This window comes from Carcharodon carcharias, chromosome 1, assembly GCF_017639515.1.
Source record: "Carcharodon carcharias isolate sCarCar2 chromosome 1, sCarCar2.pri, whole genome shotgun sequence".
NCBI lineage: Eukaryota > Metazoa > Chordata > Chondrichthyes > Lamniformes > Lamnidae > Carcharodon > Carcharodon carcharias.
Genome location: NC_054467.1, coordinates 86,650,461 through 86,665,919, shown reverse-complemented (window position 1 = coordinate 86,665,919; position 15,459 = coordinate 86,650,461). Strand labels below are relative to the sequence as shown.

The 15,459-nt window shown below is 45.4% G+C and overlaps 1 protein-coding gene across 1 annotated transcript in view; it reads right to left on the bottom strand.

Moving 5' to 3' along the window:
• Nucleotides 1–15,459, bottom strand: part of alpk1 (alpha-kinase 1) — a 165,556-nt gene that overhangs the window by 96,120 nt on the left and 53,977 nt on the right. Inside the window, exon 2 of the mRNA XM_041184630.1 lies at nucleotides 1,192–1,354. Coding sequence (XP_041040564.1) covers nucleotides 1,192–1,300 — 109 coding nt within the window. The 5' untranslated portion in view covers nucleotides 1,301–1,354. The remainder of the gene's footprint in view (nucleotides 1–1,191; nucleotides 1,355–15,459) is intronic.

Sequence of the window (15,459 nt, the reverse complement as noted above, 5' to 3'; positions counted from 1 at the left end):
TAGCATTTTTGAAGCACTAGGAGCTAAGGAGCTACTTGGAAGGGAGTTGAAACAAATGATCTATAACTGCTGCCTTGAATTAGCTGGGTGGATTTATGTTTTAAATGTGTGCAAATGACTGATTTATAATGAATTCATTCCTCAAAATCTGAGCTTTTACTTTGGATATGCTTTATTCAGCAGGTGAATAAAAACGGGGAGATATTTTTGTGAGCAGTAATCTGGATAAGACATCATTCAAGTCCTACTCTGCCTTGAGTTTCAAGTGGAATAGGGAGGACAGGGAGCAAAGACTGGTAAGGTGCTAGCTGTGGTTTTCGGCAAATTAAAACTCTCCACCAAATGTTCTCCTCGGTCAAAGTTATTCTAAGGAAAGAACACTGTTAACACTTTCAAGCCTGCCTATAAATGTAATACCTCTCAGAGCCTTATCTCTAGGTGCATGCAGCAGCATCACCAGTGCAGCCTGAGCCTGGTAGCTATGATTTGTGAAAGAGTGTTGATGAATGTGTATGGCAGATTGCTTGCTGCTATTTGTGCAATTATTTTGGTGCACTATTGTCTCGGTTTGCAAAGTAGAAGTGTTTGTGGAGTGGTTCAGTGAATGGTGTTCTCAAACCCTCATTCACAAAGTCATCTTAACAGACAGTGGTTAAGAGTTAACAGTCAAGGGGTTTGAGAAGGTTCTCTTCTCCTTTAGGTTGGTAAAGCTTATATGAATGTATTGAAATGTGACAATTTATTAAAGAGAAACCTGCATGTTGTAAACGTGAAATGTTGAAAGTTCTACAAAGCAGCTTAGACACATGCAGGCACAAATAGACTGGCAACACCAGTCTCAAAAAGGGTAATGCCTTTTAAAGCTAGAATTTACCATCGTCTACTGAGAGCGTATGTGCAGCAGGAGTTTGCCCACTGTTCTATCACAGCAACCATTCACCCCTTGTGTTTATTGGAGCTTAAAATGAGAACTGACAGCAATTCACTGTGACAAAGTGTGCTTCCTTCCCTACTCAAGGCCAAATCCTATTCATGTGCTGTAAATCCAGTTATTTCCCGACACTCGCCTGTCAAAAGAAAAATGAAGCAGAAATGAGAGAGCATCATGTCTTTCTGCAGCATGGACCGTGCTGGTGGGTCCCGCACGGACACTGCTGTTGTCCCTTTGCTAGACTGCTCTAAAACTCTCACCTTCGCACTGCTGATACTCTGTCTTGTCCTCTTCTGACGGTTCTGATGGGGGTGCATCTAGGGTCCGCTTGCACTCCTGTAGGAGTGCTACCACCTCTTGGTTATTCATGACCACTCGCTCGACTATGAATTGAACTTCCCTGGGTGTGGAATGATCAATTACCTATGGGAAGACACAAAAGCCAAATAAAAGATCCTTCAGGCGAACTACCTGGTGAACAAAGGGGAGAAATGATTAACTAAACCATCATCAATTATCTCAAGACTCAAGCAGGGCGAGATAATGCTCGAGTTACATCAAAATACACGACAGCCTCCGCGGACATTATCCGTCAGCTTCAGAGTTTCTGGCTGGGTTTGATGCTGGGACATTAGCAGCTGCAACACTCTTTTCTCACATACATATACACACACTGCACCCACTTCCCAGCACCCACACCACTGCTTTCTTTTTAGATGTATTCATTGACTGCCTCCCCAGGCCACAGTATACATCCATCAAAACAGGGTTGCTTGTATGAGTCTAATACATAGTACTTCAAATAGAAGCCATGTTGTTTGTCTCAGCTGCTGATGATCTGAAATCTGGCTCCATTTACATTATGGGACAGATTCCCACATTCCACCAGCAACAGTTAAATAAGCGCGCACGTGCCGTGCTGTTTAAAGATCTCAGTTGTGATTTGATTTTAATGTCTGCACACCTTCTTACATAACTGCTATAGGTCTGTACAGGAAATATAGGGGCGCAGCGGGGGAGGGGCAGTGAAACATAGAATGACACAGCACAGAAGGAAGCTATTCGGTCCATCGCGCCTGTGAACAAAAGAGCAAATGCAAAGCTCCCATCCCTGGCTGGGCTTGAACCACCAGCCTTTTGGCTAACAGCGGTTGCTGCTCCAGCTTTGCCGTTAGAAGAGGGACAAGTAAAAATCTACCACTTGACGTTAGTACTGCAGCAGAATTCATCCATTTGCATTACAGTTCTTGTGGGAAAATCAGGGTTCTCAGCGATGAAATGTAAATAATGTGTTGATTCCAATTGTTGCTTGCCTCCCCAACATTGGGCAGAAGCAGCTAAGTCAGGTGTCCTGATTATTTCAAAAATTAGACACTGAAGCATTGTGAATTCCCAAGGGCAATATAGTTTTACATTGGCAAACAAGGTGCTTCTGAGTAGGCAACAGTGAACCAGTTGGAAATTTGGTGGACGTGCCGTGATAGGTGATGCGCTTCGTAATTCTGGGCAGGCTGATGGCAGTAAAAGTGCAACTTAAATCTGATTTGAATTGGCCAATGCCATATCCACATAGCATATAAGACAATGACCAAGGGATCAAGAAGCTTTCAAACATTGGTGGTGGGGCTGGGTGGGTATGGAGGAGATGGTTGCAGGGACTGGTGGGCAGAATTTTTCCAGTACATTCTGCCCAGGCTTTGGACAGGAGCAACACATCTGAAGTGAGCTACACCCTTCCAGGCTCAGGAATATTAGTAAGTTCTGTTCCTTGTCAGTAATAGAGGCTGCAACAGCAGTATGTATTGCTGGGAAAAAGGGCTGGAATGCCCAGGTCCCAAGCTCCGAAGATGCATAAGGTGGGTAAGATAGGTTAAAAAAAAGACTTACAATTGTGGATTCCTCTTCAGCATCTTTATATAAATTATTTAAGCACCACATGTAATAAATTGGTAAATCCATTTACAAGTCAGTACACATAGTGCATGCAAGGAATATGTTCCCGTATTTCCATGGGCAACATTTTACCCCTGTCAGGGGGGATGTGCGGGAGCGGGCGCATTCCTAATTGGCACCCCCGATCGGGGGCGTGCCACCATTTTACGTGGGTGGGCCAATTAAGGCCCAAGGTGATGTCCTCTTGGAAGCCCGCTGCACGCTCCCTGTGCAGGCTGTGGGAGGGGGGGGGATTTCCCTGAGCTGGGAGTGATCTCTTTCATGCATGCGCGCAAAAGAGCGCACAGATCTCCCTAAGGCAAAATGTGAAAAGCAGTTTAAAGAATATAAAGAATATAAATAATAAACACTATCACATGAGTTGGGACATGTCCATAACTTTTATTATAAAATATTCTGAAATTTATAAATCCCTCATGAAACCTCATCCCACCAGTGGATGAGGTTTCATGTTTTTTCAGAAGCCCGCCAGGGCTCTCGGCCTATCCGCCAACCTTAAGGTTGGACGGGCAGGTCCATTAATTGGCTTAATTAGTTTTTCAAAGGCCTTAAGTGGCCATTGACAGTTCGGTGGGCGTGCAGCTGAGTCGGCTGTGCGCCCACCGAACTGAAAAGCTAAATGATGCGGGGTGACATCAGGATGCATGTTCAACATCACCCCGTGTCATTTTACGCGTTGGCGAGCGGGCCCCGCCTCCCCGCTCGCCGACCGGAAGATGCAGCCACATATATATTCTGGCACAGCAGGTCTAGCACTGGTAAGAGACACCAGCTCAATACAATTACACTTCTTTCAAAAAAAAGTCCATAACCTTGAATTTCTGCTAGCAGTTATTAGTGGACCAAAGATTAACATATTTCAATGACATTACTGTAAAACATGGTTAATTCACTTATATCGATAAAAAGAAAGAACCTGCATTTATATAATGCTTCTTGTCCTGGGATATCTCAAAGTGCCTCACAGCCAATGGGCTGAATTTTACATAGAAGGGGTGGTCCCACCCGCCAGCTGGAATATCAGGGGCGAGCCCGTCTCCACTAGCCCAGGAACCGACAATGCAATTTTGTGTGGCTCAGGCTGTTATTTGCCTCCTGTTGTGACTTCTGCCCCCTTGAGAGAGGATGTCCCGCCTCCAAGAGCTGCTGGCCAATCAGATGGCCGACAGCTCTCCAGTCCCAACAGTGCCACTGGAAGCAGTGGTCACTGTTGGGACTGCAAACAATCCCTGAGCAGAGACCTCCCTGGAGGTACTATTGGAAGGTAAGTGGGATAGCCAGTTCCCCAGACTTTTACCTGGTGGCCTCGCCACATGGTGCGGACACGACCATCCCCCCACCAATTAACTGGCCACTTAAGTGTGTCAATTGACCCAAGGGCAGATGAGCTACCCAACACCTACTCTGCTGCTGGTAAAATACCAACAGACTTGGCTTAGTAAGAGGCACAGCGCCTCCTGCCATACCACCCAATTTTACGACCCCGTATTCCCAACCTGCTAGCTCACTCCCGGAGGTGGTGAGGGTGGGTAAAATTCTGACCAATTAATTCATTTTGTAGTGTAGTGACTGTTTATATGTGGTGATCATGGCAGCTATGACCCTCCCACAAACAACTGATGAATGAATGACCATTCTATCTATTTTCACTCTTTGAAGAAAGAATGTTTTCCAGGAGATTAGGAGCTCTCCCTAGCTCTTCTTCGAATATTGCATTGGCATCTTTTACATTCACCTGAACATGCAGCTGAAGTACCTCAGATAGTGCTTGGCTCCCTCAGCATCGGGCTACAGTGTCAGCCTCGATTACGAGGTTGAGTTTCAACTGCCACCCGTCCTTTTCTTGCCTGAAAAACAAGTGGCTGGGAGCAGCACATCAGGCAGGTGGCCACCTTGGCCAAATGTGCGACAACAGGACAACCTGATACAACAGACAACGTCGACAGTGCTATCAAGTGGCACTTACTCAACAATAACTTGCACAATGATGCTCAGGTTGGGTTCCACCAGGGGGACTCAGCTCTTGACCTCATTGCAGCCTTGGTCTAGACATGGCCAAAAGAGCTGAACTCTAAAGGTGAGGTGAGAGTGACTGCCCTTGACAACAAGGCCACATTTGACTGAGTGTGACATCAAGGAGTCCTAGCAAAACTGGAGTCAATGGGAATCGGAGGAAAGCTCTCCACTCCATGCCTAGCACAAAGGAATATGGCTATGGTCATTGGAGATTAATCATCTCAGTTCCAGGTTAGTCTGCAGGAGTTCCTCAGGGTAATGTCCTAAGCCCAACTATCTTCAGCTGCTTCATCAATGACCTTGGCCCCATTATAAGATCAGAAGTGGAATGTTTGCTAGTAATTGTACAATGTTCAGCACCATTCACGACTCCTCAGATACAGAAGCAGTCCGTGTCCACACACATCAAGATCTGGCCAACATTCAGGCTGACAAGTAGCATGTAACATCTGCGCCACACAACTGCCAGTTAATGACCATCTCCAACAAGAGAGAATCTAATCATTTCCCCTTGACATTCACTGGCATTACCATCACTGAATCCCCACTGTCAACATCCTGGGGGTTACCATTAACCAGAAACTGCGCTGGACTAGCCATAGCAATACTGTGGGCTACAAAGGGAGGTAAATGAAGAGTATTTTCCAGCAGTCAACACCAACATGCAGTGGTTTTGTAGGCCAAGGAGGGATATTCCCTTTGACCCCACAAAAATCCCTTCAAAACAGTTCCAAGTTCTTCTGGACCATTCTCCAACTATCTCTTTATGAACATCTGATTAAGCTGCTCTTCATTGGTGCAAATATTTGGATCTATTTCCACCCATTGTTCCTGAAAATGATAATTCATCTAGGATCCCTATTTGCATATGTATGCAGCCTCCCTCATGTTTTGGGCAAACATTAAGTGTGCCTTTTTATTTATTTACTTGTTCAGTGACTGGTTAGGCCAGCATTTATTGCCCATCCCTAGTTGCCCTTGAGAAGTTGGTGGGAAGCAACATTCTTGAACCGCTGCAGTCCATGTGATGTAGGTACATCCATAGTGCTGTTAGGAAGGGAGTTCCAGGATTTTGACCCAGCGACAGTGAAAGAATGGCAATATAGTTCCCGGTCAGGATGGTGTGCGGCTTGGAAGGGAACTTGCAGGTGGTGGTATTCCCATGCATTTGTGCCCTTGTCCTTCTAAGTGGTAGAGGTTGTGGGTTATGAAGGTGTTGTTGAAGTTGCACAGATGAGTTTCTACAGTGCATATTGTAGATGGTACACACCGCTGCCACTGTGTGTCGGTAGTGGAGAGAGTGAATGTTTAAGATAATGGATGAGGTGCCTGTCAAGCAGACTGTTCTAACTGAATGGTGTTAAGCTTCTTGAGTTATTTTCCCCTTAACTGATTTCTAATAACACAATGATATTAAAACTGAAAGGAAAACACAGAACAGAAATACAGGAAATTACTGAAAAGCAATGAGAAAAATGGCCTCTGCATACTATGTATAACAAACGCTGGAAATTCATTTTATAAAAGGGAATAATTTATGACACAGAGGACAGGAGAAACCTTCTCCTCAAGTGTTTTTTCTCTTCTGTTGAAATGCACTGTCATCCAAGTAAGCATGATAGTTAAATTAGCTGGTGAAGACCTGTTCAGGGTCAGTGACTGGTTATCTGTCAATCTCAGAAAAAAACACTTCCAGCTGCTTAAGTAGTTTCCTGAAGCTACCGTGAACGTCTGCTACAGCAGCCAAACACTCTGTCAATAGCACTGACACCTGACAACTGGGGTGCTGATGAAGCAAGTGTTATTGTGAGGACCGGATGTGGTAACACTTGCTGGAGCAGCACTGAATACATCCCAGGTCAAGGTGAAGCATCGCTGCCATCTGCCCCCTTCATCGCTCAGGCATATCTGATAAGAGCAATCACCTGAGCACAGCTCCACATTCTGCTATCCAAAAATACAGATTTGGCAAGGATAATGTCTATATTGAACCCATATGTGCCAGTCTTGAAAACCAGTGAAAGTTAGCCACCAGGTCTCCAAAGAGCTCCTAAATATAGAGTCATGATATGAGACCAAGTTAAGTGGGACATGGTCCTGTAACTTAAACTACTCATATTGGTGTCAGTGATGTGGTTCCATCACAGATTGTCAAAGGATGGTAATATGCAGCCAATTCCAACTCCAATGTAAACCTGCTAAGGCTATCATCCAGGAAGATCAATATATTAGGAACCAATGGCACAAATGTTCCACTGACGCCACCATAAAAAGCCCCTTTAAACTGCAGGTGCGCCCAATATTCAATCAATTGCATCGGAGCAAAGAAAACCGAGGGCCAAAATGGATGGGGAACCATGGGGAGAGCACACCTTTTAGTGTTTCCACTGGGTGAAGCTCCACACCAGCAGTGGAACTTAAGGAAACTGGTCTGCTAAAGGGCACAACAGACTATATTGCAGCATTAGTTCATATAGACATTTCTAAAGAGAGGTGTGAGCATTGAATGTAAGATTTGTTTTCTCCTCTGTACCCAATACTTGTTTACTTTACTTTTGGATTTTTATTTTGTGCATTTTCCAGCATTTTGGGATCTATCGCAGTTCTGCCTTTTAAGTCAGTAATTCATCTTGGGTCTGTTTCCTTCTGTTAAGAACTTAACCCCAGATGTACGTCATCTGACAGTCTAGGGTATGGTAGCCTTGTGGTTTAGCAACACAGAGGTCGTGAATTCCAGTACAACCATTACAAATATGCAATTTTTAGGCTGGCATCAGGAAAGCGCCAATAAAAACTGTTGTATTATCATAAAAACCCAACTAATTGTGGTTGGGAACCTCCCACAGGTCAGCCCTGTGTATAAATCCAATTCTACACTATTGGCTGAACTTTATGCGGCACCATATTCCCTGTAACCCCCAGCTAAAAACCCAAGTTGGGGGTGGAGACTGCCCAGGCAGAAGTCATAGCGCCGTAGAGTTTACAGCCAGAAACAGGCCCTTCGGCCCATTGTGTCTTTGCTAGCCATTAAGCACCTACCTATTCTAATCCCATTTTCCAGCACTTGGCCTGTAGCCCTGTATGCTATGGCATTTCAAGTGCTCATCTAAATACCTCTTAAATGTTGTGAAGGTCCCTGCCTCTACCACCCCCTCAGGCAGTGTGTTCCAGATTCCCACCACCCTCTAGGTGAAAACATTTTTCCTCATATCCTCTCTAAACCTCCTGCCGCTTACCTTAAATCTATACCCCCTGGTTATTGACACCTCCACTAAGGGGGAAAGTTTCTTCCTATCTACCCTACCAATGCCCCTCATAATTTTATATATCTCTAACAGGTCCCCCCTCAGCCTTCTCTGCTCTAAGGAAAACAACCCTAGCCTAGACAGTCTCTCTCCATAGCTGAAATTCTCCAGCCCAGGCAACATCTTGGTGAAACAAAAACAGAATTACCTGGAAAGACTCAGCAGGTCTGACAGCATCGGTGGAGAAGAAAAGAGTTGACATTTCGAGTCCTCATGACCCTTCAACAGAACATCTTGGTGAATCTCTTCTGCATCCTCTCCAGTGCAATCACATCCTTCATATAATGTGGTGACCAGAACTGCACACAGTACTCCAGCTGTGGCCTAACTAGCATTTTATACAGCTCCAACATAACCTCCCTGCTCTTATATTCTATGCCTCGGCTAATAAAGGCAAGTATCTCATATGCCTTCTTAACCACCTTATCTACCTGTGCTGCTGCCTTCAGGGATCTATGGGAATGTGCACCAAGGTCCCTCTGATTCCCTGTGCTTCCTAGGGTTCTACCATTCCCTTGCAGTGTTAGTCCTCCTAAAATGCATCACCCCACACTTCTCAAGATTAAATTCCATTTGCCACTGCTCTGCCCATCTTGCCATCCCATCTATATTGCCCTGTAATCTAAGGCTTTCCTCCTCACTATTTACGACACCACCAATTTTCATGTCATCTGTGAACTTGCTGATCATAGCTCCTTTATTCACGACTAAATCATTAATGTACACTACAAACAGCAAGGGTCCCCGCACTGATCCCTGCGGTACACCACCTGTCACAGGCTTCCATTCGCAAAAACAACCTTCAACCATCACCCTCTGCCTCCTGGCACTAAGCCAATTTTGGATCCAATTTGCCAAATTGCCCTGAATCCCATGGGCTCTTACCTTCTTCACCATTTTCCATACAGGACCTTGTCAAAAGCCTTACTGAAGTCCATGTAGACTACATCAACTGCACTATCCTCATCTACACAATTAGTCACCTCCTCCAAAAATTCAGTCAAATTTGTTAGACATGATCTCCCCCTTCCAAAGCCATGCTGGCTATCCCTGATTAATCCCTGCCTCTCCAAGTGGAGATTAATCCTATCCCTCAGAAGTTTTTCCAATAGTTTCCCTACCACTGATGTTAGACTCACTGGCCTGTAATTACCTTATATATCCCTACTAGTCTTCTTGAATAATGGTACTACATTTGCTGTCCTCCAGTCCTCTGGCACCTCTCCTGTGGCCAGAGAGGATTTAAAAGTTAGTCTCAGAGCCCCTGCAATCTCCTCTCTTGCCTCACATAGCAGCCTGGGATACATCTCATCTTATCTCGGGATTTATCCACTTTTAAGCCTGCTAAAAAAGCTAACACCTCCTCCCTTTCAATGTTCACTTGTTCAAGTATGTCACAGTCCCCCTCCCTGATTTCTACACCTACATTGTCCTTCTCCATAGTGAACACAGATGAAAAGTGATCATTTAAAACCTCACCTGCATCCTCTGGCTCCATGCATAGGTTGCCACTTTGGTCCCTAATGGGCCCTACTCTTTCCCTGGTTAAACTCTTGCCCTTAATATATTTTTAAAATGTCTTGGGATTTTCCTTTATCTTGCTCACTAGTGTTTTTTCATGCCCCTCTTTGTTCTCCTAATTACTTTAAGTACCCTCCTACACTTTCTATACTCCCCTCGGGCTTCCGTCGTTTTCAGCCCTTAGTATCTGTTATGAGCCTCCGTTTTTTTTTCCTTATCCAATCCTCTATATCCCTTGACATCCAGGGTTCCTGGACTTGTTGGTCTTACCCTTCAGCTTTACGGGAACATGTTGGCCCTGAACTCTCAGTATTTCCTTTTTGAATGACTCCCACTCATGTAGACTTTCCTACAAGTAGCTGCTCCCGGTCCACTTCGGCCAGATCCTGTCTTATCATATTGAAATCAGCCTTCCCCCAATTCAGGGCCTTTATTTCCGGTCCATCTTTGTCCTTTTCCATAAATACCTTAAATCTTAGAGTTAAGGCCACTAGGCTTCATTCCCTAAGATTAGGTCCAGTACTGCCACTTCTCTTGTAGGACTTTCTAAGTACTGGCTCAAAAAGTTCTCCTGGATGCACTTTAAGAATTCCACCCCTCTAAGCCTTTCATACTAAGACTATCCCAGTTAATATTGGGGAAGTTGAAATCCCCTACTATCATTACCCTATTATTTTTACACTTTTCTGAGATTTGCCTACATATCTGCTCCTCTAACTCCCCCTGACTGTTTGGAGGCCTATAGTTTACTCCCAGCAAAGTGATTGCTCCCTTTTTGTTTTTAAGTTTTATCCAAATGGCCTCTTTTGAGGAGCTTTCTAATATACCATCCCTCCTTACTGCAGTAATTGACTCCTTGGTCACTAGAGCAATGCCGCCTCCTCTTTTACACCCCCCAACCCCACCCATCCAACACAACTGAAGATTCTATACCCTGGAATATTGAGCTGCCAGTCCTGCCCTTCCCTCAACCATGTCTCTGCGATAGCAATGATATCATATTCCCATGTGTTAATCAATGCCCTCAATTCATCTGCTTTATTTATGAGACTCCTTGCATTAAAATAGATGCAATCCAGCCTTGCGTTATTCCCTTGTGCCTTAACAGGTCTATATTTGCTCTGCCTTCCAGGCTGACTTAATTTCTCTTCTATATTTGGCTGTGCATCATCCGCTACTATACCTCCACACTGTGTCCCATTCCCCCAATCAAATTACTTTAAACCCCCACTCAACAGCACTAGCAAGCTTCCCCGCAAGGATGTTGGTCCCGTTCTGGTTCAGGTGCAACCCGTCCAACTTGTACAGACCCCACCTTTGCCAGAAACAGACTTAGCAATCCAGGAAAGAAAAGCCCTCCCTCCTGCACCATCTCTTCAGCCATGCATTCATCCTCTCTATCCTCCTACTGCTATACTTTTTTATACTGAATTCAGTTTTTTTTTTAAAATCAGTAAAAATGCCAGAGTGTCATTAAAACCCAAGTGTTCACTAATGTCCTTTAGGGAAGGAAGTATATCTTTACCTGATCTGGCCTATATGCGACACCAGTCTCTCTCTCTTAACACTCCTCTGAAGTAGCCTAGCAACCATAGAGGTTAACGGTGAAGGCCCACTAACACCTACTCAGGGGAATGACAATAATTGCAGATCTTGTCAGTGCTGCTCACCTCCCGAGAGTACAATTCCAGATTTATGGAGGGTTTGACTGCATCTTAATATTTTTGGGTTAATTTGACACTGTGTGAGCAAAACGCATGATTACAGTAATTGTGCTACTGATGGGAGCCTGATATCTGGGGCACCACCAAATTAACACTAAGGAACCATAAATGACGTTCAGTCAACTTTTGCTTTTCCTCTACAGCTACTCTGCCATTTTCAGTGTGAACATTGGGCACTGGGGTGACCTGATCTTGGAACTGCTTGCAGCACCATTTCCTTTCTAATTTGTTCTTGTGATATGGGACCTAGTGAGCCTGAAGGCATTAAGTTTCAATTATATGGGGCTGGATTTTACACTCTCCCACTGGCAGGTTTGAACACAGGAGAGCTCGTAAAATATACTGTGTGGCCTACCTGCCACCCACATGCCTACCCCCAAACTATCTCATGTTTTACGTGGGATGGTGGAAGTGTTGGGCTGCCCACCTGCCCTTGTACTTATTGAGGCACTTAAGAGGCCAAATAATGGTCACTTAAATGCCTCAACCAGGCCCCACCACTATTTTACCTAAATGGGTAGCCAGCTGAGCAGACTGATGTCAGGCAAGAGAGGGGGAACCTCCTTTGGGGGACCCCTGTGCCCATCAGAGGCATATCTGCTAAGGTCAGTCCCCACCCCCTCTTCCCTGCCCAACCCAGGCCTCTCAAGCCCAGACCCCCACCCTCCTCATCCCTCTTGGTGATGCCTGCCAGCCTGGCCCTAGAAATACCCCAGGCTTACCTTGGCATCTGGGATTCACCACCTCCCCTTCTTTGGGGCTGCCTATAGTCCCAGCAGCGGCCACAACGTGTATCGGGCACACCTGGGACTACGGAGCTACTGGCCAATTGGATGGATGTTTCCCAGGCTGCTATGTGAGATAAGGGAGGAGATTGCAGGGGCTCTGACACTAAGGGAAGAATTTTCCCCCTGTCGGGGGGAAGTTCAGGAGCAGGCGCGTGCAGGTGCACCTCCGATTGGTGCCCCCAATTGGGGATGCACCGCCATTTTACATGGGCGGGCCAATTAAGGCCCATCTATTGTGATGTCCGCCAGGAAGTGCTATGTGCTCCCTGTGCGGGTGGGGGGGTGGGGGGGGGGGGGGGTGTGGAATTCCCTCAGCTATGAGTGCGCACTTTCGCACATGTAGGCAAAAAAGCGCACTCATCTCCCTGAGGCTAAGTGCTGCCTCAGGGAGATCGGTGCCAAATTCATAAATGGTCAACGCAAAAAGTAAAATTTCCCAGACATGTCCATCACTTTCATTCAAACTTTTATTAAATTTTTAAAAATCTACATGAAACCTCATCCCACCTGTGGATGAGGTTTCATGGTTTTTCTGAAGCCTACCAGGGATCCCGGCCTGCCCACCAACCTTAAGGTTGGATGGGCAGGTCCATTAACTAGCTCAATTACTTTTTAAATGCCCTCAATTGGCCGTTGACAGGTCGGCGGGGCACAGTTGATTCGGCTGCACCACCGCCGACCTGAAAATTGAAATGATGCAGGGTCTGGTCAGGAGTTCCGCCCGATGTCATCCCGCGTCATTTTACACATCGGCCAGTGGGCCCCGCCCCCTCTGCTCGCCGACCTCAATATCTTGGCCTGATTTTCAAATCCTTTCTGGCAGAGGTGCAGGAGGACTGGACAACAGCGAATGTGGTACCATTATTCAAGAAGGGTAGTGGAGATAAACCAGATAATTACAGGCCAGTGAATCTACCATCAGTGGTAGGGAAAAAATTCTGAGGGATAGGATTAATCTCCACTTGGAGAGGCAGGGATTAATCAGGGATTGTCAGCATGGCTTTGTCAGGGGGAGATCATGTCCAACAAATTTGATTGAATTTTTCGAGGAGATGACTAGTTCTGTAGATGAGGGGAATGCAGTTGATGTAGTCTACATGGACTTCAGTGAGGCTTTTGACAAGGTCCTGCATGGGAGAATGGTGAGGAAGGTAAGAGCCCATGGGATTCAGGGCAATTGGGCAAATTGGATTCAAAATTGGCTTAGTGCCAGGAGGCAGAGGGTCATGGTTGAAGGTTGTTTTTATGATTGGAAGTCTGTGACGAGTGGTGTACCACAGGGATCGGTGCTGGGGCCTTTGCTGTTTGTAGTGAACATTAATGGACTTACATGTGAACACAGGAGGTATGATCAGTCAGTTCGCAGGTGACACAAAATTTGGTGGTGTCATAAATAGTGAGGAGGAAAGCCTTAGATTACAGGATGATATAGATGAGCTGGTAAGATGGGCAGGGCAGTGGCAAATGGAATTTAATCCTGAGAAGTGTGAGGTGATGCATTTTAGGAGGACTAACACGGCAAGGGAATACACAATGAATGGTAGGACCCTAGGAAGTACAGGGGATCAATGGGACCTCGTGTACATGTCCATAGATCCCTAAAGTCAGCAGCACAGGTTGATAAGGTGGATAAGAAGGTATATGAGATACTTGCCTTTATTAGCTGAGACATAGAACATTAGCCGAGGCATTGAACATAAGAGCAGGGAGGTTATGTTGGAGTTGTATAAAGCGCTAGTTCGGCCATAGCTGGACTACTGTGTGCAGTTCTGGTCGCCACATAATACGAAGGTTGTAATTGCACTGGAGAGGGTACAAAGGAGATTCACCAGGATGTTGTTGGGCTGCAGCATATCAGCTATAAAGAGAGATTGGATAGGCTAGGGTTGTTTTCCTTAGAGCAGAGAAGGCTGAGGAGGGACCAGAGAGAGGTATACAAAATTATGAGGAGCATAGATAGGATAGATGGGAAGAAACTTTTTCCCTTGGCGGAGGTGTCAATAACCAGTGGTCGTAGATTCAAGATAAGGGGCAGGAGGTTTAGAGGGGATCTGAGGAAAAATCTTTTCATGCAGAGGGTGGTTGATATTTTGAACACAATGTCTGACGGAACGATAGAGCAGGAACCCTCACAACATTTATGAAGTACTTAGATGAGCACTTGGAATGCTATAGCATACAGGGCTATGGGCCAAGTGCTGGAAAATGAGATTAAAATAGATAAGTGCTTGATGGCCGGCACAGACACAATGGGCCGAATGGCCTGTTTCTGTGCTAACTAACTCTATGACTACCATGGTGAGATTTGAACTGACATTCTGAGGTCTATGAGTCCAGTAACAAAACCAATGCACTGCCATGCCCCATAGTCAACTACAAGAATGAATTCAGTGTTCTCAGATGAAGCTGACTGAAAGTCCTGACCGCACTTAACTGGTTATCTGGAAAACATATATTTTCACATCGAAATACAGACAAGAAGGCAATGGGATCTTGCAGCAAGAAATCAGGGTAGTTGACACATCGTTAATTGGTTCACCAATTTATGATTGCTAAGTATACTAACGCAAACAATCCAGCAGAATTTGGTACTTGGATTAAATTTAGTACAAAACAATGATCTAAAAAAATTCCTGGACTCAAGTTTTGTTAGGAACAAGAGCTATGAATTTGTTTTCGCAATTTTCTTTTCATGGTTTATATTAACACCAGGGAGGGGATTTTGGGTTTTGGACAGGATCCTGACATCAGGAACAAAATGGGGGTCCTGACCCCACATTCTATAGGTAACAGTCACCCAGTAATGATTTTCCCTTAATCGGCCAATTAATGGGCAGAAGGCACGCTCACAATCCAATTCACAATAGCTGGTGAGCTCTTGAAGACGAACTGCCAATAGAAGGCCCTCCACCTTACAGTAAGCTGCAGCCTGGTGTTTCAGGTTAAGGGAGAGAGTATGCATCTCCATCTTCAGGCACACTCTTTTCAATCAAAAAATGGCAACAGCAGCCGGGTCACAATTTTGAACCTGCTTGGCCATAGCTGTGGCACTCTTGGTCTGTCAGCAGGAAGCCACCTCCAGGCAGCTAGTCTAATTCCCAATGTCATGAGGCGGGAGTGGGAGAATGTGATGCGGGGGGTGGGGGTGGGGGGCAGGTTCTCAGGCTGATTGGAAAATTCAATTTGGCTTCTATTAATTGGTCTTAATTGACCATTATCGT